Source organism: Phodopus roborovskii, unplaced genomic scaffold, assembly GCF_943737965.1.
Source record: "Phodopus roborovskii unplaced genomic scaffold, PHOROB, whole genome shotgun sequence".
In the NCBI taxonomy this organism is placed as follows: domain Eukaryota; kingdom Metazoa; phylum Chordata; class Mammalia; order Rodentia; family Cricetidae; genus Phodopus; species Phodopus roborovskii.
The window spans coordinates 31,444,798-31,466,924 of record NW_026126410.1 but is presented as its reverse complement, the minus strand read 5'-3'; the positions used below and the strand labels follow the sequence as shown (position 1 = coordinate 31,466,924).

At 35.1% G+C, this 22,127-nt stretch overlaps 1 protein-coding gene across 1 annotated transcript in view; it reads right to left on the bottom strand.

Moving 5' to 3' along the window:
* Cdh12 (cadherin 12) overlaps positions 1-22,127 on the bottom strand; it is a 263,017-nt gene that overhangs the window by 146,346 nt on the left and 94,544 nt on the right. The window contains exon 2 of the mRNA XM_051182582.1: positions 13,115-13,409. Coding sequence (XP_051038539.1) covers positions 13,115-13,409 — 295 coding nt within the window. The remainder of the gene's footprint in view (positions 1-13,114; positions 13,410-22,127) is intronic.

Sequence of the window (22,127 nt, the reverse complement as noted above, 5' to 3'; positions counted from 1 at the left end):
TAATCCTATGCAAATTCAATTAAAATGATATTATGATTATATGAACTATTTTATAATTAAAATTTTATGATAATAATTTAGGTATGAGAATATTCAACAACTTTTATTGAATGTATTATTTTCAGCTCCATTAGAATTTTGATTTTCTGTGACAGTTTCACTATTTTGTTTTGTTTTTTCCATGTCAACACTCTAAGTTCTAGGAATTTGAGTATTATAATTAATTAACAATGTTAAACGGTTATTTTTCAATTGTGTGATTTGTTTTGCCTGAGGTATTTCACCAAATTTTGTTTTATTTATTTATTTTGAAAATAATTATATTAATGTTTTTCTTATTTTATATATTGATCCCAGTTTCCTCTCCCTCCCATTCACCTATAGCCCCTTGACCCCTCTCCCATTTCATTCTCCACACATTCCAGAGGGAGGGTGAGGTCTTCCAGAGGAATCATCAAAATGTGTCCAGTCATTTGGAGTAGGGACTAGGCCCTTCCTCCTGTCTCTAGGTTAAGGGAGTCTCCCTCCATGGGGATGTGTTACCAAAGTCCTTTTGTGCATCCTGTTTCAACGTCAGAGGCCCCTTACACTGCCCAGCTGTTCAAATTGAGACCCATGATCGGGGGGGGGGGGTCTATTTCAGTATAATGCTGGTTTCCCAGTCTGTGAGTTCTCTCTTGTTCAGGTCAGCTAGTTCTGTGGAATTTTTTATCCTGGTCTTGAGCCATTTGCTCATCATTCCTCCCTCTCTGCAACTGGATTCTAGGAGTTCAGCTCAGTGTTAGCTGTGGATGTCTGTTTCTGTTTCCATCATCTACTAGATAAAGGCTCTAGGATGGCATATAAATCAGTTATGAATCTCATTATCCTGGAAGGGCATTTAAGGTAGCATATCCACTGTAGCTCAGTGGGGGGATGGGAGGGGAGGGTGGTTAGAATGCATGTGAGAGGGCAGAGAGGGTAAAAGGGAAGGAATAAGGGAGGGAAAGAAGAAGGGAAGGAGGGAGGGAAGGAGGGAGGGAAGGAGGGAGGAAGGGAGGGAGGGAGAGGGAACTGGGATCGACATGTAAAATAATAAATTAAATTAAAAAAAATGCTTTGACTCCAAAATTTAAGTTCAAGGACAAGTTACTGGGTAAAGGATTTCTATTTTTGTTTCCACAGAAAATGAAAAGATGTGGATTCCTTCCAGACTAATGTGGTTTGATCAAGCCAGACCGCCTGAAACAGAGTACGGGGTGATCCTACATTCAAAACTGCTGGACAAAGCAGCCTGACAGACTACAGCCAGGATTTCTGAATCTTCTTCAAATTCCCCATGACAGCGCCCCTTACCAGCAGGAAGTAGTTTGGAAACAACGACGCCCAAATTCCCAAATATTGTCTATAAATGTTTGTTTTCATTTAAATGGACTTTGTTATATAAAATAAATTTTAAAAAATTAAAAAAAAAATATTCATCCTTCCACCAAATGCTTCTTTATTTTACTTAAGTTCTATACACAAGTTATATTTTGGCACCTTAAACTATTAAAGTATTTTATATAATTATCCTAGTACAATGCTTTTCTTAGATATATTATTAACCTAGCTGACAGTTTAATTTGACATGTTTCCTTTCATTGTTATGCCTTTTTTCAAATATACAATGCTACAGATTCCTTAATTATTTATAAAATTGTAGGTTGTGATTGCTTTCAAATTTCTCCTTGTATGAAATGCAAATAGTGCCACCTTTGAGTACTGAAGCCTAATCTTATATTTTGAAGACCTTTTCTATGCCGCCGGCTCCCCGGTAAGAGAAATACATAGATCAGCAGATATGGGTTAATAATTAAGGCAGAGCTAGCCGATAAGAAACAAGTAACTGGGCCAACAGCATTGTATCAAATACAAAGTCTCTGTGTATTATTTGGGGCTGCGGCGTGGCGGCGGGACAAGACCGGGCGGCGCCAGGAAAAAAAATCGTAATTGATACAAATGGCGCCCACGTGGTTAATAAGAACTTCCACTTAAAATTTAACAAAAGCTTAAAAAAGGGTTTTACAAACAAAAGAACAGAGAGACAAGCAAGGTTTCTTGGTAGCAACATTTTTCACAGTTAAACTCTGACTTGCTAGAGACAAACAGATATTTACAGGGCTCCTTTAAGGGAAATTTCCTGACTCACCATAAGCAACAAAAAACCTCACGGCTTTAAAAAAGCACTGCTAACAATTTATTGGTGTGTATCAGAGCTGGCAATGGCAGTGACCACATCTCCAAGACGACAGCATACAGACCAAGACAGTGAGCACAGCTTTCAGAGCTGGCGGTAAAATAGCCGCCGCCATGTTTGATAAACTGCCGCAAAAACAACTATGAATTTCATTTTAGCAATGTTGTTGTTTACCAGATAAAAGACTTGTGGCCAGATGAAGATAAAGATTTACAGTAAAGACAGATTCATATTAAAAAGAACCTCTAAAGGTTTACAATGTGTTTTAAAATATACGTAGACATAAAAAAAAAATGGTTTTAAATAGACAAAGAAAAACTGGGTGTGGTGGCACACACCTTTAATCCCAGCAATTGGGAGACAGAGGCAAGCAGATCTCTTGTGATTTCAAAGTAAACCTGGTATGCAGAGTGAATTCCAGGACAGATAAGAGTTACACAGAGAAACCCTGTCTCAAAAAATAAAAAATAAAAGAAATGGAGTAATAATAAAGCCATGTAAAGATGAAAAGCTTAGAGAGAATATGGTTATTGTTTGCTATTGTGTTGTCTCTGCATTGTTTGACTGCTGAAAAAAATAACAACAACTGATAAAGGAAATGCTGCTGCATTAATTCAATTTATATATTTTAAAAATGCTTTGACTCAAACATTTAAGTTCAAGGACAAGTTACTGGGAAAAAGGATTTCTATTTTTGTTCCCACAGAAAATAAAAAGCTATGGATTCCTTCCAGACTAATGTGGTTTGAGCAAGCCAGGCCCCCTGAAACAGAGTCGTTGGTGATCCAACATTCAAAACAGCTTGGACGAGGCAGCCTTACAGACTACAGCCATCTTCTTAGGATCCCCACGACAGCGCCCCCTATCAACAGGAAGTAGTTTGGAAAGAACGACGCCCAAATTCCCAAATATTGTTTATAAATGTTTGGTTTCATTTAAATGGACTTGGTTATAAATGGGTAATGATCGCAGCCAATTATTTTTAAAGGTAAAAAGGAAATTATGGTATTGATATGCTTACTTTGTTTTGGAATGGATTTTCATTTATTGATACAATTTAAGGTCAATTTTGTCATATGTATATTTCTCCTCTTGTTTGTATAGCTCATTTAGAAATGCAATGTATAATGTAGTACAGATTATAGATAATTACCTATGATAGTCAAAGCTTAGAGTTTAATTAGGGTTTTCAAGATACACAGAGATGTATTTAAGATAAATAGGAATTCTTCAAACCTTTCAAAGACCTACAGAATATGGCATTTAAAATGGTTTAGGGTTTTACTTGACAATGAGACATAATTGCTCCTGGTAACACCACCTGCGTCAAAAAGGAAGATGGACATTAAAGAAACATGTTATTGAGTTTACTTCCAATATGGCAAGACTAGCCATTTGGACAAGATACTGCTCTTGTCTGGACTGTTTGACTTTATGCTGTATGTACTGGACATGCAGGACCCACAGAAAAGTGACTTCTGATTCAAGATGGACATTGCTACAGAGTTCCTGCTTCATGGAAGAGTCTGCGAGACAGTAAGCAGGACACACAAAAAAGTGACTAACAAACTACGAATACAAGAAGACAGTTTAAAGTTTCCTGCTTTGCAAAAGAGTCTGCCAGACACATTATGGCCTATGGGCTGAAGATGGAAAATTACAAAAAAACTTCAGGTGACTGACAAGGCAAGATGTCTCTGTCATTTCTAGAGTTTATATACTATCCTTCTGTGGTCTTTGAAGGAGTTGAAGACAGATAGTAATGGTTATAGTTTTCATTAGTTAAGATTAAAGATAAGTTACTTAGACTTTAGACACACAAAGTTAGAATAGATGATGAAATCTTTTCTTCAAATCTTGCTATATGTTAATAGACTAAATATTGTTAACTGTGATTTTTACTTGATAACTGTTGTATAATATATTTTGCTATGTTAAAGTTAAAACCCTTCTTTTTATTTAGACAGAAAAGAGGAGATGATGGGAGAGGTCATTCTGTATGTTTCTCATACTAGCTAATAATAAAGCACTGTTGGCCAATAGGAAAGGAAGATAGGAGGGACTAGGAGACAAGGAGGAAATAGAAAGTAGGAAGGATAGAGAGTCAAGATGGAGAGTCTGAAGAAAGCAGTATGCCGCCGGCTCCCCGGTAAGAGAAATACATAGATCAGCAAAAATGGGTTAATAATTAAGACAGAGCTAGCCGATAAGAAACAAGTAACAGGGCCAACAGCATTGTATCAAATACAAAGTCTCTGTGTATTATTTGGGGCTGGCGGCATGGCGGCGGGACAAGACCGGGCGGCGACAGGCAAAAAATACCGTACTTGATACACTTTTCTATGACACAAAATAGGAAATGTTAATATTTGCCAGATTTTATTTTAATTTTTCCATTATTCTTCAACTTGTTTCCATAAAAATGAGGAACCTAACTTGTGATAACCAATAAAGGAGATTGAGAAAAAAATTATCAAGACAATCTTAAAATTTGCATTAATTTTAATGCATTAAAATTTTATATTTAAACCTTAATAATACAAATGATTCAGTTTGTTTCTAAAATTTAAAGTTATGTGGCTAGAGATTGCTTAATTAGGAAAGTGTCCACATTTATGACATGCAAACCAGAGTTTCACTATTAGAGCCCACATAAAAAATTTCCTGGTAGATAGTTCAGCATGCAATCTCAGTTATGAGTGCAGCAAGAGAGGCAGAGATTGTAGGAGCTTAGTGGGATGTGGGGATTGGTCCTGCACAATTGAATATGCCAGGCTTTGTTGACACCATATGTGTGGCCTTACCTTTTCTGAGGAGTAGATAGGGTGGGTTGTGGGGAACATGGGTAATAGAGAGGGATGAATGGAAGGAGAGCCGTGGTTCATATGTAAAATGAAAACAAAATATATAAAAATAAAAAATAAAAAGCAATGTCTCTAAGGGACTACCTATTTGGATTAATCTTAAATTCATGTGATTTAGTGAGTGACATGGTGATTGTTTTAGAAATGGTTTTATATCACAATCTAATTTTGTGAGAATTTAGTTGAAATGAAGAGATTCTCAGGGTTCATACGAATAAGTCTTTATATGGTAAAATAGTCTTCAATGTCTTTGAATTGCATACCTTCACTCCAAATAATTTCCAAAAAAGGATTTCAAGTACTTGCTATATTTGGGTTGATGATCTCATTCAGTTATAGCTTGCCATCTTGCAGTTCTCTCCATGAGAAATTTTCAACTTGATTGATTCAAGTAATCCCTAAGTTTTAGTTCACTTGAAGATAGTGCCTTTAACATTGATGTTAGTGTACGCTTGTCATAATTTTTAGACACATCTTACAATGAGAAACAAACAAAAGTGACTTTAGAAACTAGAACTGACTTCTGTGTGGACTATCTATTCAAAGCAATTGAACCTCAGTCATCCTCTCTAGCCATCAATGCCTATGTAGTTGAAACTGCTCACCCATGAATGCTTACTATAAAGCAATAGACAATTGGGCATAGGTACCCTCTCCTGTCTTCTTCTGTGTGCAAAATATAAATAGAATATAGCAAATAAGAGAAAACAGCCCCACAGCTGGAAGGCAACTTTAAAGAAAAATGATGTTCATAGCTATCCTGCCAGTAGCTGGCAAAGCACTTTTTATAAAACATATTTAATGTTTACAAGCACGCAGCAGCTAGAAAAAGAGTAATGCTTTGAAAATACGTTTAATGTTTGTATCACTCTGTGGCCAAGAAGCAACTCCTGCTAAAATTTATTTAATGCTTAGAGTCATTTGGCAGTTTTAGAGAAAAGAAACTTCTTGTTAATTTTTAACATTTATTGCTGCTCAGTGACTGTGAGTATGACTATCACTGTGGCATACTTTATGTTTAGGGACACATTGTACTGCTACTAAAACAATCCATACATTTCTCTCAAGGCTACAAAAAACTGTCAATAGCATTACCTTTGCAATTGCACCACTAATAAAAATGCAGAAATCAAACATCAGACTAAAATGGTCCTTTAACACAAAGTCATAACATCCTATGTCCCTGGAAATAGACTTGCCATGCAGCATGCTGAGGATACTTCACAACTGACACAGAAGGGACCATCAGGCTCAGCTCAATTTCATCAAATGTGTTAAGGCTATCCGACAGATTGGGAAGTGTAAGTGTAATCTGATAATTGGTGTTTCTTACAAATCAGCAGCTTGTCTCCACACATTAAGGTAAAGAAGTCTTCTACACCAAAGGAAATGGAAATTATAGTAAAATGTCTATTTTGTTTTTAAATAAACAGCTTAATTTACAGAAAGGGAGAAGGACAATATTGAGTTTTCCTTGTTGGACAGAAGAACTGACCATCTGACAAAAGAAAAATGATAAATAACCAAGACCTCTGTAATCAACACCTTCTCCGGGAGCTTCCAGAGAATGAGCAACAAAACATTAATTGGACCTTTCTCCACTTAAAGTACATTATACAGGAATAATCTAAGTGCTATATATATATATTTCTCTTGCCTACTTTTAATAACCTTGAGAATAAAGTGTTATTATTCCTTTGTTTAGAGTGGGAGAACTAGAGCAGAACTAAGCTGAATAATCTTTATAGCTACATAGCTCTGGAGAATGTTAGACAGACTCTTTAAAGGAGGAAGGGCATACAACTATTAACAATTAAAATACTGCATGCCACTACAACAACTTATGTAGTAGAAAATGAAGTACAAGACAGGCAGAAGAAGCAAAGGGCTTAAAAGGAAACCATACAATCATGTTTATTCCTTAACTGTCAAGCCTGAGTGGTTGAGTTTTAATGACCCAGTCCTCTATGTTATGGTTTATCCCACTTCTATAGAAAGAATATCAAAAAAGGTTACTTCTCTATTTCTCGCCATTTTGTCTTAGATGTATCTGGGTTAAGAAAGTGGACTTATTAGTGTTTCAGATCCCCAGAAATAAATCTTGGGCATCTGTCCCTGCATGGAATTGAGTTTCCTCATTTAGAAGGATAGAAATATAAATGTCTTGGAAGAGGATAAATATATGTTGCATGGCAGAGTGAGAGGGAGGAACAGAGGATGGATCATAGTGAGTAGACTGATTGTGGGGAATCTTCGATAACCAGTGTTTCATGTGCTTCTAATCTGGAATTCCTAGTTTCTGAATGAGGGATAGCCAGAATATAACAACTAGAATGGTGCAGAAATTATGGGAAATCTCAGATTGATGCAGCAGGAACTGAAGGCTAACAGTTAAAAAAAACATTATCATCAAGTGAAGCTTTAGACCATATCACATTCTCAGATAATACCTTAGCAACCTACTGTTTAGGTGTTCAAAGATTTATATTTATGTGGGTTAATTAATATCTCCTATATATAATTGGAGGCTTTGGAAAACTATTACATAATACTAAATGATTATTGCACAACTTTATCCAAGTACCAAAACAACTTCATATATAATGATACAGATCAAATCATACTACAATTAATAGAATAACAGTGTGAAGGTAACAATAGCTGCTTCTCATGAGCAAGAGAGATGACTCAAGATATATAACTACTTGCCATACAAGCACAATGATCAGAGTTCAAATTTCAGAAACTCTGTAAAACCAAACACTATAGCACTACAATAATCCTAGTGTTTCTACAAAGAAATGGGAGGCAGAGACAGAGAGGAACTTTTCAAAGCTGATTGGTAAGACAGCATACTGTACATAGTAGTAAAACAGGAATAATTAATATCTCAAAGAAAGTAGAAGGGAATAATTGATATCTGAGGATTTTCTCTGACCCCTAGAATAACTTTGTGGTATACTTAGAATACCACTAACACACACACACACACAAACACACACACACACACACACAAACACACACACACACACACACATATACATGAGAGAGAACTTAAAAAAACAAGTAAACTGGTTTCTCATATATTTCTGAACAATAAAAGCACCAATACTTCATACTTAATGAAACTGTATAAATTCAAAATATTCTGAAATATACATAGGAAAAAAATTTCACAAATTAAGTATACTATGAATCAGAAAAGACTTTCCTAATTGAAAGAAAGTAGTAAGAAATGAAATACATTTTAATATGCATGTAAAATCTTAAATTCAATGTGTGATTTAAAATATTAAAGTAAAATTTCATTGCAACTACAAAATCAGTCATTGAACTCGGTCATTGTTTATACAACAAGCTATTCAATATAACAAAACTGAGGGAGAACAAGAGGATACAGGTTTAAAGTTGCAATCCATAAGAAAGTAACTCAAACTGCATGGTCCCCAGATGCATAATCATCTGATATTAAGGAGGTCACATTATTGTAATTCATGGTGCTTCTCATGGTCTTAAAGAATTATGAGGACATTCATAAACTCCAAATTTGTCCCCAAGGACCCAGACACTTTCTGGATCAAGAGGCAATTTCCTTAGGTCAAAGTAGTAGCAGTATGTCTTTGAGCATATTTCCCTGGCAGATTGGATGTAACAGAAATTATTATTGAAGCAACCTTATTCACAAACTATTCATAGAGTCACCATGAAAATTTTAATTGGAGTGTTAAGTGCATTGTATTATGGCTAATATATTAATTTCCTTGAAACATCTACTTATCTTTCCTATAATTTTATTAATTTACATACTTATAGTCTTTGTAATATTCACTTTATATATTTTTCATTGTATACATATTTGACCATTCTTTCCTCTCTATATTATTATTAAATTCCTCTCCATTTATTACATTCACATTTACATAATATAGTTTTTCAATGCTACAATATTTATTAATCTTATGTTTATGTTACAAATAAGTATCCTCTTATGTATTTGTGATATTTTATAAATATCTCTTTATTATTAATGTATTATATAAAATAATGCCTTTCCTTATAACATACACACATATGTATATATGTGGATACTTATATGTATATATCTGTTGAGTAGGTTTTTCTTGTTAAATTTTATGTTCATTGTCATTGGTTAAAATGTTTGCACATATACAATGTCTAAATATCTGCATCTGTTATGTGTTACAGAAATATCTATATTTTCAGTTGAGTATAAAATATGTTACTGGATCTTGGCCAAAAGATTTAACATTACGACAGGAGAGAAGCCCTAGTCCCTACTTCACATGACTTGTCAGATCTACATGAACCCAACTGGATGGCATTCTCCTACATATGGAATTGGGGTGGGGGGATGGGAGGGGAGGGTGGTTAGAGTGCATGTGAGGGGGAAGAGAGGGTAAAAGAAAGGGAAGGAGGGAGGGAGGGAGAGAGGGAGAGAGAGAGAGGGAACTGGGATTGACATGTAAAATAATAAATTGAATTAAAAAATTATGCTTTGACTCCTAAATTTAAGTTCAAGGACAAGTTACTGGGGAAAAGGATTTCTATTGTTGTTTCCACAGAAAATGAAAAGATGTGGATTCCTTCCAGACTAATGTGGTTTGATCAAGCCAGACCGCCTGAAACAGAGTACGGGGTGATCCTACATTCAAAACTGCTGGACAAAGCAGCCTGACAGACTACAGCCAGGATTTCTGAATCTTCTTCGAATTCCCCATGACAGTGCCCCTTACCAGCAGGAAGTAGTTTGGAAAGAATGACGCCCAAATTCCCAAATATTGTCTATAAATGTTTGTTTTCATTTAAAAGGACTTGGTTATATAAAATAAATAAAAAAAAGCAAAAAAAAAAAAAGATTTAACATTACAATAAAATAAAATAAAATAAGATGAATTACAGAAAGAAAGTGAAAAATTCTGCTCTTAGGTTTTTAAAATCATGAGTTTTCCAAAGTGATGATATGGATTAGAGCTGAGTTGAAGCAGTCAAGAAAAAAAAAAATGGATGCTATGATCAGAATACATTACAGTTCCTGGTTAACTTCATATTTGCCATCAAAAACATGGGTAACAGTTGCCACCAATTAGCGGTCCTCAAGCAATCTCTATTTGATATGTGTAAGTGAAATTTGTGAAGAGTCCCATGTGCAATTCATTGTATATATCCTAACATTTCATTCATAATGTGTTTGATGCCTCATTAAATTAATTTAAAAGTAGAAAATTATGCTTGTATTTTCAGAGTACATACCAACACAGAATGTCATGTGTTTTGAGTTTTAATAAATGTAGTGGGATATTCACTTTGTTTCCTTCTGTGGCACTTACCATGTACATTGGGGGGGGTGAAACCAGGGGTGGAAGTGATCTGGGGAACTAGGTCTGAGGAGGAGTAGGGGAACTCTCTCTTACGGATGCACAGGGACAGGAGGACTTCCTTAGGCATTCTTGGGAGCAGGAACCTGCTGGTGTTCACCTGTCTATATTGTGAGTTATTTCTCCCTAAATAAACATCTGTTCATCCTAATTGTTTATCCAGATCTTTATTAAACATCAATAAATAAACACTTGTCTGTTATAGCAATCTATATTCTCTAGCTCTCTATAATTTTATGATAAATGATTGATATGTAGGAAAGTAGATAGATAAGAGAGGTAAATAATTAAATATATGAAATAAGATAGATAGATACATAGATAGGAATAGTGAACATGTACATCAATAAAATTTTAGTGATGGTGCCTAAAGATATACTTTGAAGAATTTATTCTCATATAGATTACTATAGTATATTATAATATAATAATTCATGTGTTACCCCAATACTTCAAAAGCCAGAACCACATTGTTTCTCACTTCCCTATATTTCTTCTGAATATTCAGACTATTTATTCTTTGTATGCTACCTGCAAAATTTTTAATTAATTGCGTTATTTGCAAGGATATATTATTTATTATAGTAAGAAGCATAATGAAAGTCTTAACTACCTTATGAGGCAGATTTCTTCTAATAGTATAAGTGTGTTATGTATGAGTGTATGTGTGTGTGTGTGTGTCCCATGTACATTGTTTTAGTTTGAAAATAGAGGCATTGGGGGTGAAGAAAAGGGATGGGACAGGAGTTGATGGGGAGGACCAGGTTTGTACGGGAGGGTATGGGAACTGGAATACATGTAAAGAAAGCTTGTTTCAAATTTGAATTAAAAAGTTATCAAAAAAGAAAAAAATAGAGTAAATAAATTTTCACAAACTGATATTTCTAATTTACACAAAGTCTGCTAAACAGCATTGCCACTTAAAAACCATTTGTCTTGAAGTACATTGTTTTATTATTTTTTCTCCTCTTAGAATATTAAACTGTGTTTTTGGGATTACTTTCTAATAATACATGTTTCTTTCTTACTTTTATAAATCTCTTGAAATCATAACACTGCATTAGAAAGGTATCTCTGTATGAGCAAACCCCTGAGATGCACAGCCTTCTCTGTGCACAGTAAAACTACAAATTTATATGACCTATCTTCAGATGGCTTCGCAGGTGACTGAGAGAATGTGTTCTGGAATGTTTGATAGGTTTCATCCATGGTGTAAAACTTTCATAATAAATCCATTGAACAATTCCTTAACTACTGAGGTGACTCTATCCTTCACTATTGAGTACAATCTTCATTGCATAGTTAGGGCATGGTAGGGAAAGCAAAGGTCCTCTAGACACATCAGACATAGAGAATACCATGTCATGCACTTATGGTTCAAGTTTTATTCTGTTTGAGAGCATTATGCATACCTGCAAACTAGGAGTTACTTTGAACTATAACTATGGCTTGCCTATAGTGATTCAATATTCAAGACATAATTTGAAAATTCCGTCATGGGACTGAGGAGGTGTCTCAAATAATAAAGGTGTTTCTACTGTCAAGCAAGCATGAGGCCTGAGTTCAATTCCCCTGAACCCACATAAGAAACCAGATGTGGTAGTGCATTTCCATAATCTAAGTACCATATAGAGACAAGGGGAAGATTTACAACAAACCAGTTAATCCAGCTAACTAGAGATAGTGTGATTCAAAATTATGGTAGAGTGACTGAAGAATTTACTCTATGTTTATCTCTGTTCTCCCCATACACAATTACGTATGTTCACACACATATACATAAGAACATTTATATACACACTAAATAAACTTTCAAAAGGGTAAAATATTTCACTTAGCAAATTGTATTGTAACGTAAGAGTTTGCAAATTTAAGATGATGGTAAAAATATTTCAACTAATTTAAAGTTCTGTTTTTTTCTATTTTTTTTCTTTTGAGTTGTAGTCTCTAGTAGAGAAGGATAAAATAATCTCAAAATGTATCCAATATTGACCTGGAGTTTAAGATTCTCCTGCTTCCATGCCTAAGTGCTGGGATTAAAGATATGCATTGACCATACCCAGCTCAACTTTAAGTTAAGCTCAACTTTAAGTTAAGCTATTTTTTCCAACAACAATGACTTCATGCTAGTAGATTTATGATTTAACAGCACAGGAAACATGATTAAATAAGAAGTGGTTTTTGCATTTAATTATGGGAGAAATACAAGGATTGAAAAATAATTCCTATTTTATTTTTGGTTCTTTTCTGATTCCAATGCCATGTAAACCTTGTGGTTTACTGTGAGCTAATAACTACAATATGTTTTGGGGGGATCTTTGGTAGTTGTCTACATCACTAAATAGTATATCAATGGCAATCAGATTCATGTCTTAGTAGATGATACATTTATGTATAAATATATATTATGAGTTCAAATAAATCAATTAATTAGGAAATAATTAAGAATATTACATATTATACTCATAATTACTCATAGAGGTGAGGGAATTAAAGTTCTTAGAGCAAATTAAAATTTTTACTTGTGAACAATAATGATTTCCTACAAATAGGATATCTACATCAGCGTGCAAAAAAAAAAAAAAGTATTGAAGAGTGGTCATAGCATCTGATAGAAATTGTATTTGTCTACTCACCCACAGGAGACATTTCTGGAACACTAGCGACATAAGGTCCATCCAAGAACTTTGGTTCATTATCATTGATATCCTGCACTTTAATGATGAACTCAGATTCAGGCTCCAAGGGCTTTCTGGTTTCTATATCCACTGCCTGAGCACGAAGTGTGTAGAAAGGTTTTTCTTCTCTGTCCAGACTTCTAATTGCATGAATGTCACCTGTAGTTTCATCAATTGTAAAAACAGTGCCAGCACCATCTCCAGAGAGCGTGTATTTAACAGTGCCCTCTCCTTTGTCCAAGTCAGAATGCAGCTGAGAAAGAACACAGAGACACAGAGATGTTTACATGCAGTCCAATTTATTTAATCAGATAATATAAATTACTACTTTATAGACTTCCTTGTTATAGCTAAAACTTCTTGATTACAGAAAATTAAAATGTGAATGGTGGGATAATTCAGAAAGTTGAGAGCTTGTATTGTAATGAGAGGGCCCAAGTTCAACCTCTAGAATTAATGGAATACCAGATATAGTAGATAGTATTGTCTGTAATCTTAGAATTGGTTTAGCTAGATGGGAAGTAGAAATAGGAGACTTGCTAAAAGTTTAGAGGCAAACTGTATGTAGAGAAGACAGCAAAGTCACTGTTACAAATGAGATGGAACATGCAGATGAACAATCAAAGCTGTCCTCTGACCTCCACACAAACCATGACCTTCAGATAATAGCCACATGCACATACACTAGAAATGATTTTAAAATAATGATAGAAGTTTCAAATGCACAAAAAGTATTTTTAATGCACTAGCTACTTGTAAACATATATTTACTGATAGTCTAACATTTTGATTTCTTCATATATACTGCATAATCAATCTTATTAATAACACATTGTAAATATTAGAAAGTTAACAGTTCCTAGCACACCAATACATATAAAATAATTTATTTTGACAGTTTTTTTTTAATTTTCATTCATCTTTTCAAGAATAACATTCATAGAGTGAAATGAGACACATCTTAAATAGAGGCATTGTTCTATTTTAAAGGATAATTCCTTTTCAAAAATTAATTCAGAAATAACAAACTATGAGGTCCCACAAGGAAGATGCACTCCAAGGATGGAATCCAGCAATATATTAGACATAAAAATGTATGGAAACATGCCCTAAAGGAAATTCATTCAGTGATGTGAAGAACAACTTCTTGTTTTCAGAATATCCAAAGCAGTTTCCAAGGTTAGGTTGTTGATTGGGAAAAAATCTGTGACTATTCTTTTAGCATAACAAATGATTTATTTCTATTTGGGTTTGTGCAAGCAATATCTATGATTTATAATCTAGAAAAACTTTAATTCAATTATTTTGATATTCAAGGTATGTTCATGTTAGTATATCATGTTATTTATTATACATTAAGGCAATGCAAGTGGAGACACATACAAAAATATATTTGTCATTATGATATGTTAAATCACTATTACTTAAAGTGCAATCCAATAATAATTGGAAAATCAACAAAGCCTTGAGACTATATAAGCCATCTCAGAACAAACAAATACCTATGTTAAATATGGTATACATGAAATATGTTACATATAAATTTGCCAATAATACTATGTATATAGAATAAATTAAATTGGGAGACTGCATTGCCCTCTTCTTTGGCCCTACTGGGACTACTGCTTGGGGTGTTTGGCTAGAGCTCAGGTTCAACAACCCCACTCTCTGCTTGGTACTTCCTGGGGTGGCTCTGTGAATACTGGATCTGCCCCTCCATATGGGACCATTTGGAGCTTGCCCTCACCTGATCCTTGGGCCCTATTGCCGGCCTCCTGCCTGAGATGAGTCTGGAACCAGCACAGGCCATTTTCCCCACATCCTCTCCTTGGAACTTCATGGGGAAGCTCTGTACTTGCTGGACCTACCCCTCCACTCAAGACCATCTGGAGCCTGCCCTCACCTGACCTTTGCCGACTTTGCCTTCTGCTTGAGACCATCTGGAGTCTACCTTTCCCACATCAATGACCCTGCTGTGACCTCTACTTGAGTGACCTCCAAGAGAGCTCAGATAATCCAGAGTTACTAACATCTACATTGAAGTCCTGATTCACCTATACACACCTGGAGAAGAGGGGAGAGAGAACGAGAAGAGAGAGAGAGAGAAAGAGAGAGAGAGAGAGAGAGAGAGAGAGAGAGAGAGAGAGATGTCCCACCTGCACCCACTGGAAAAAGAGATGGGAAGACAGCAATACAAGAGAACACTAAACAATAGAAAGACCAGTATGACACCACCAGATTATAGGGACTCTACACCAACTAGACCTGAACACACCAAATCAAATAAAGCAGAAAAGAATAACATAAATAATAACTTTATGAAAATGATAGAGACCCTCAAAGATGATATGAGAAAATCCCTTAAAGAAACTGAAGAAAAAAACAAACAAACCAAAAATCCCTGTGATGGTATCCTGGGTGGTATAAGAGAGCAAACTGAACAAGTCATGGAAAGCAAGCCAGTAAGCAGTGTTCCTCATGGCTTCTGCTTCAGCTCCTGCCTCCCCGGGCTTGTCTTGAGTTCTTGCCCTGACTTGCCTCAATGATGGAGTGTGACCTGGAAGTATGAGCATAAATCAACCTTTTCCTCACCTAGTTGCTTTGGACCATGGTATTATATGACCTCAATAAAAACCCTTACTAAGACATAAACAAACTTTCCAATCCTGGAGAACTGAAAGTAAAGGAATTCATCCAGTCCTTGCCAAAGTTACAAAGGCCACCAAACAATCACTCTCTCTGGAAGAGACTGACTAGCTCAGCTGCCTGGTGGACATTCTCTGACACATCCATCTTTTCTTTGAGATTATTTGTTTTTATATTATGTATATGAGTGTTTGTAGTGATATATTATTTATATTTTATTAAAGCTTGTCTGAACATTCAGAAAGCAAAGTCAGCTACAAGCCTTAGCATCCAGGCACACAACTTTAATCCCAGCAGTCAAAAGCTAGGAGGCAGTGGTAGACACCTTCAATCCTAGGACTCAGGAATAAGAGATAGAGGGATCTCTGTGAGCCCAAGGCCACCCAGATCTACACAAACTTGATCCAGTACTAAAGAGAAACAGCTCACACAAAGGTCTCAGCACCTGGGACCACATTAATCCCAGCATTACAGAGGTATTTATGACAGGAGCAAGGGCTCACTCTGGCCACATTGAGAATAGGAGCACCCCAGCCCTGTTAGAGATGAGAGCTCTCTGGAAGTTTGGCTGCTTTGCTTTCCTGATCATTAGTTTGACCACCCCTCTGCAAAAAATGCAAGAAGTGAACAAATCTCTTAAAGAATTCAAGGAAAGACAATAAAAACAAAACAAACAAACAAAAAACAATCAAACAGATGAAAGAAACAATTCAAAACAATTCAAACAATTCAAGACCTGAATATTGAAATAGAGATAATAAAGAAAACACAAACTGAGGGAATGCTGGAAATAGAAGACCTGAGTAAACAATCAGGAACTACAGATGCAAGCATAACCAACAGAATAAAAGAGGGACACTCCCTTAACCTAGAGGCAGGAGGGAGGGCTTAGGCCCTACCCCAAAAGATTTGCAGATTATGATGATGTATCCTAGAAGGCATCCCTGTTCCTTGGGAGTGGGTGCAGAATGGGATGGGAGGAGGTGTTGGGATGAGGGGGGGAGAATGGGACAAAGAGGGAACTGGGATTGATATATAAAATAAGAAAAAAATAATTAAAAAAAGAAAAAATAAAACAAATGTGCTAAAATTTTAAACATAATAGGTATTATTTTATTTTAATTCTTATATGTACATCTGTATGTGGCATGAACATGTGAGTGCAGTGCTTGTAACAGCTTGAAGAAGGTGTCTGGTCCCAGGAAGCTTGATTCATTGGTGGTTGCCAGTGCCCTGCATAACCAACAAGAACTCGACATTGAGCATTTTGTCAGCCACAAAAGCATGTGTTCTTCTATATTATGTTTTTTTCATTCACAAATTACTGGAAACATTGTGAAGAGCTCATTTGAGAATAAATATTTGGCTTAAATACTGAACTTTACATTGAATAGTCTATTTTAATAAAACACATCACTTAAATGAAACATGCTATACTTTGACAGTGACTGTAATCATTTTTGTTCCTCGCCTTAAAATCTATATAATTCAATGTTCTACTAGAAAATATTTTGTTTCAATGACTTTTGGTTTTATTAAGTTTCAAAATAAAAGATAGCTTTGAAAACATTTTAAGCTGTAAACTCATTCTTTTATATATAGATTTCTGTGAATTGGCATTAAAATGAAACACTAAAAAATACGGTTGAAAGTATAATCTCTGGTTATACCTTTAAATGTCAAATTAAACATCTCTGTCTAGTTTCAGTATAATAAGATCTTTAAAAATGTTATTAAGATGAATTCATGATGTTATTCATTTGTATTTATATCTCAATTTTCTCTGTAGTATATTTGAATATATGAATTTTATGGGTGATTGAGGGAAATATTTAATGAAATCAGAAAATGTCAGTTTCTATTATTTGGATTATCCTTTAAAAAGATTTTATGAATTTTTTTTCAGTATAAGGGAAATTGCTGGGAATGATGGGATAACTTTTTTCTTCCATTCTACCTTTAAAAACTGCCTGTAAAGCATGGGGAATTTGAAGCATAAAATCAAGCTGTAGAAAAATGTTCTTTGAACTTGTGAATTTCAAATACAATTGTCAACCACACTATTAAAGCTACTGAATGCAGTGGATATTACATTCACTTTCAGATTTATGTTAAGGTATTAGACAGGTGAAGGCTCAGTGCAGTAGGGATGGCTTTATGAGTAGTGACCAGTTTGCCATGGCTTATAGGCTACATGCAGGCATTTTGGGAACTGATTGAAATTCTTGATTGGGTTTTCACAGTGTGATTCAAGTAAAGTTAACCCAAAACATCCCTATCATTTGATTAAAGTCAAAACTCTTTGCTTTTCAAGCTGACTTAACATAAAATCAGATTGCTGTCAGTCTTATCAAAAATCCAAATTAAACCCAGTTGCTGCTACTCCCAATTCTACCTTCTACCATTAACCTTCTAATGGTAAAATATAGTATTACAAAGATTGAACATTCAGAACCAATACATTAAAAATGCTAAAATGTTACCTAAAATAAATTGATGAATGCATAACTCATTTTAGTGGTGAATGACACTGTGGTGTCTTTTAAAATATATTTATTTTAGTTATATGTGTGTTCTGTCTGCATACATGTATGTTCACCACAATTGCTCCTGGTTTCCAGGGAGGCCAGAACATGACACCAGTCTACTGGAACTGGAGTTACAGACAGAGGTGTGAATCATTAGGTGGGTTCTGGATACTGAAGCCAGTTTCTCTGCAGGAATACTAAGTGGTGTGACACACTGACCACTCCCATGCTGCTTAGCCAACAGTTACCAATACTGATTCACTGTGATTGACTATGTCATCCAGGTGACAGGAATCAGACATAGGGGTTCAAGCACCATCAAATCACCTGGGATCTAACTAACCTACATGTAAATTAATGTCAATTAACTTGGTGTTGTATATTGTAAAAGCTCACTTAGGGAAAATGTAACACAGTTTTAATATGAAATTGTAGAAGATAAGATAAATCCTGTCTTTTTACATGATGACAACTTTTTAAAACCTAACTTTACACTTTTTTAAAAGACAGATTACCACTTGTATTGCTTGACCTTGCTCACCTAGAACTCCCCATGTACTCCAGACTAGCCTCTAAGTGACCAAAACCCATCAATATCCACCTGCCAAGTACTGAAATTAAAGAAGTGTATCACTGTGTCAATCTAACTCTTCATATTTTGATTGTATATTTATGTAAACTTATAAAACAAAACTGGTAAAACTATTATACATTGTTCTACAAATGCAATCTTATAATTATTTCTCTGAGTAACCATATTTAATTAAAAAAATCAGTAGCCATTTTCCAATTACTAAACACATAATCTTTTTTCCATATTTGTTGAGGGTTTCAAAATTGTACTTTTAGGTTCTGCAATATAGTCAGTATATTGAGATAGACTTAGTCAAAGGACAGTGCCAATTTTCTCATAAATGAAACGTTGAATGTGTATATGAGGGAACATTCATTTGTGTGTTTTCTTCTGTTTATTTCCTTAAAATAAAATGTAACTGTGATGATGAAAAATGTGGCATTTTCATGAATCCTAAGAACTGTTGAGGCTTCAGTGTTCCCAGCAACTGATTTCAATAGATGAAAGTGCTTTCATTGCTTTTCTGGTGATGGAGTTTAGTCCCAGTTTATGCCATGTAGCCAATTTTAAGTCTTATTTCCATAAGAACTGAGAATGTCATTCCTCCCCATTGGAATGTGTTAATTGTTAAAAATATAATACTACATCATTTGATTTAGTTGCTTAAAGCTTCCCAAAAAATATTAATTATATAAAAGTAACTCCTATTTTTGTGTCTTATCCCAAGTATTAAAAATAAAGATGTAGGTGTTACAACATTTGCTGACTGAAGCCGCCAACTCTAATAAGATCATCTTTTAATATTTACACTTAAAATAAAATCCCACCAGAATGAGTCCCACAAATGATGAATTTAGAACTAGGCACTGTCCAGAGAGTTTTGCTCTTTTTATTTTATTTTTTGTAAGTGGTGTTATTTTCTGATGTGTTCCAAGTCGTCTCAGATGGTGCGTGAAAATGAGATGCCAAGAGAAGCTTAAAAAAGATGCTGAGGCCTTGCTTCAGTGTGGAAACAAATCTTGAATTTCAGTGCTTAAAAGTTTGAGAAAGCTAATCTAAAGTTAAATGTTTACTAGCAGCTCCCCGAATGTGGTTTGGAACTGCTGCATTAAAAGGCAGTTTGTTCGTATTTTCTGTGAGTTGAAAAGTGCACATCAAATAAAAAAAAGCATGTGAATAAATATGCCCAGCACTGATTTTTATTTTCATTTGCCATTTGCCAAGGCATATTTAATGACCACACAGAGAACATGGAGGTTGCTGGGAGGAGAAAAAACTAATTTTGGAAAGGTAGTTGTTCCTATGAACATGAGAAAGAACTTGTACCATTATTGTTTCAGTTGTAAACATTTTGATTTATACATGAATGCAGCAGATAAACCTGTTATAGGAATGCCATCAAATTATCCGTTTATTGGTAAATGTAACTACTTAGTATTTAAAAAAAATTATATGTTGAGCACATATGTCTGGTGTTAGTGTGTGTGTGTGTGTGTGTGTGTGTGTGTGTGTGTGTGTGACAGAGAGAGAGATAGAGAGAGAGAGAGAGAGAGAGAGCTCATGCATGGTATCATGCTTAATTAGAGAAGAGAGGACAACTTCAGATGTTAGGCCGTTAGAATCACAGTCTCTTGGTTATTTTCAGCTGTACATGCCAGGGTAGTTACCCCAGACTTGCAGGGATTTTCTTGTATCAGTCTCCCATCTAGCTTGAGTGCTACAATTGCAAGAACACACTCTCTCTCTTGGCATTGAAGTGGTTCTTGTTTTTTTTTTTTTTTTTTTTTTGTTTGTTTGTTTTGTTTTGTTTTTTTCCCCACACAGGCTCTTAGGCTTATAGAAAGTGCTTATGATACTTGGTCATCTCCCCAGACTAAAATTTGCTACTGTTTATGTTCCGTAAGGCCTAAAGTGGACATATTTGCCTGAGGGAGTTGTAGAAAAATGAGGACAGGTCTTAGGAGGCCAACAGAATAGTTGTCTTGAGAGGAGTTAACAACAGAAGATTGAAGCAAAACATTTTGAAGGAATTTCACCTAAATTTATTTAACATGCTTTCATCCTTTTAAAAGGCTTAAACTTATATTTTACTTGTCCTCAAAACCATTTCCTTAATTTCTGTCTTAATTTCCAAAAATTCCCTTCTCCTCATCTTTCAATTATTCTCCCTGTTCCTATATATTCTATTTATCTAGACTCCATATGAAGAATATATTTCATCCATCTTCCTTATATTATGTTTATTTACTTACTTGTGAATTTCCATGTCTATTTGATTTATTGTTAAAATGTCTTAGTATTGTGGTGATTTGAACAAGAATCACCAACCCCCTCCCACCAAGCTCCTATTTTTGCATACTTAAGGAAATGATACTATTTGAAAGGATTAGACATATTAGGAGGTGTGGCCTTCTTGGATGAACTGTGTCACTGGAGGGGGACATTGGACTTTGAGGTTTCAAAAGCATCTATTGAGATCATGTTCTCTCTCTCTCTCTACCCCCCCCATGGGCAAAAATGTAGCTCTTGACTATATCCACAAAAACATGCCTGCCATACCTACTACCATGATCCCATTCATGGTAATAATGAGCTAGCATCTGATACTGTAAACAGGTCCCAATTTGAATTCTTTCTTTAATAAGAGTTGTTGTTGTCACAATATTTCTTCACAGCAATAGAACAGTGATTAAGACCAAGGTTGATACAAGGTACTAGATTATTACTGTGACAGGCCTCTCTACTCTACTTGTTAAAAGAATATGGAAGACTTTGGGAATTTATACTAGAAAAGTACTTGAATACTTTAAGCAATGTGTAATGGGCCCTTCCAGTACAAACATGGAAGACAGTAGTATAGAGAATGATATAGATTATAAGAAACCACCTCAGAGATTTTCAGAGGGGAAGAGTCAATAAGTGCCCTGGAGACCATTCTAGTGATATTTGGCAAAGAATGTGACTGCTTTGTGCCCTTTTACTAAAATTATGCTTGAGGCTAAATTAGAAAGTGTTGGATTAATTGCACTGGTAGGAGGAATTTCAAGACCTCCATATTATGACTTTGTTTTGTGTGGCTATTAGTATTCACACTTATGCCGATCTCTCATGAAAGAACAAGCTGGGAAAAGAAAATACAGAATGTACAGTTTGAGGAGAAAAACATTATCAGAAAAGGTGTTTATTGGAGCCAAGTCCTGTGATCAAGGAGATAAACAGATTA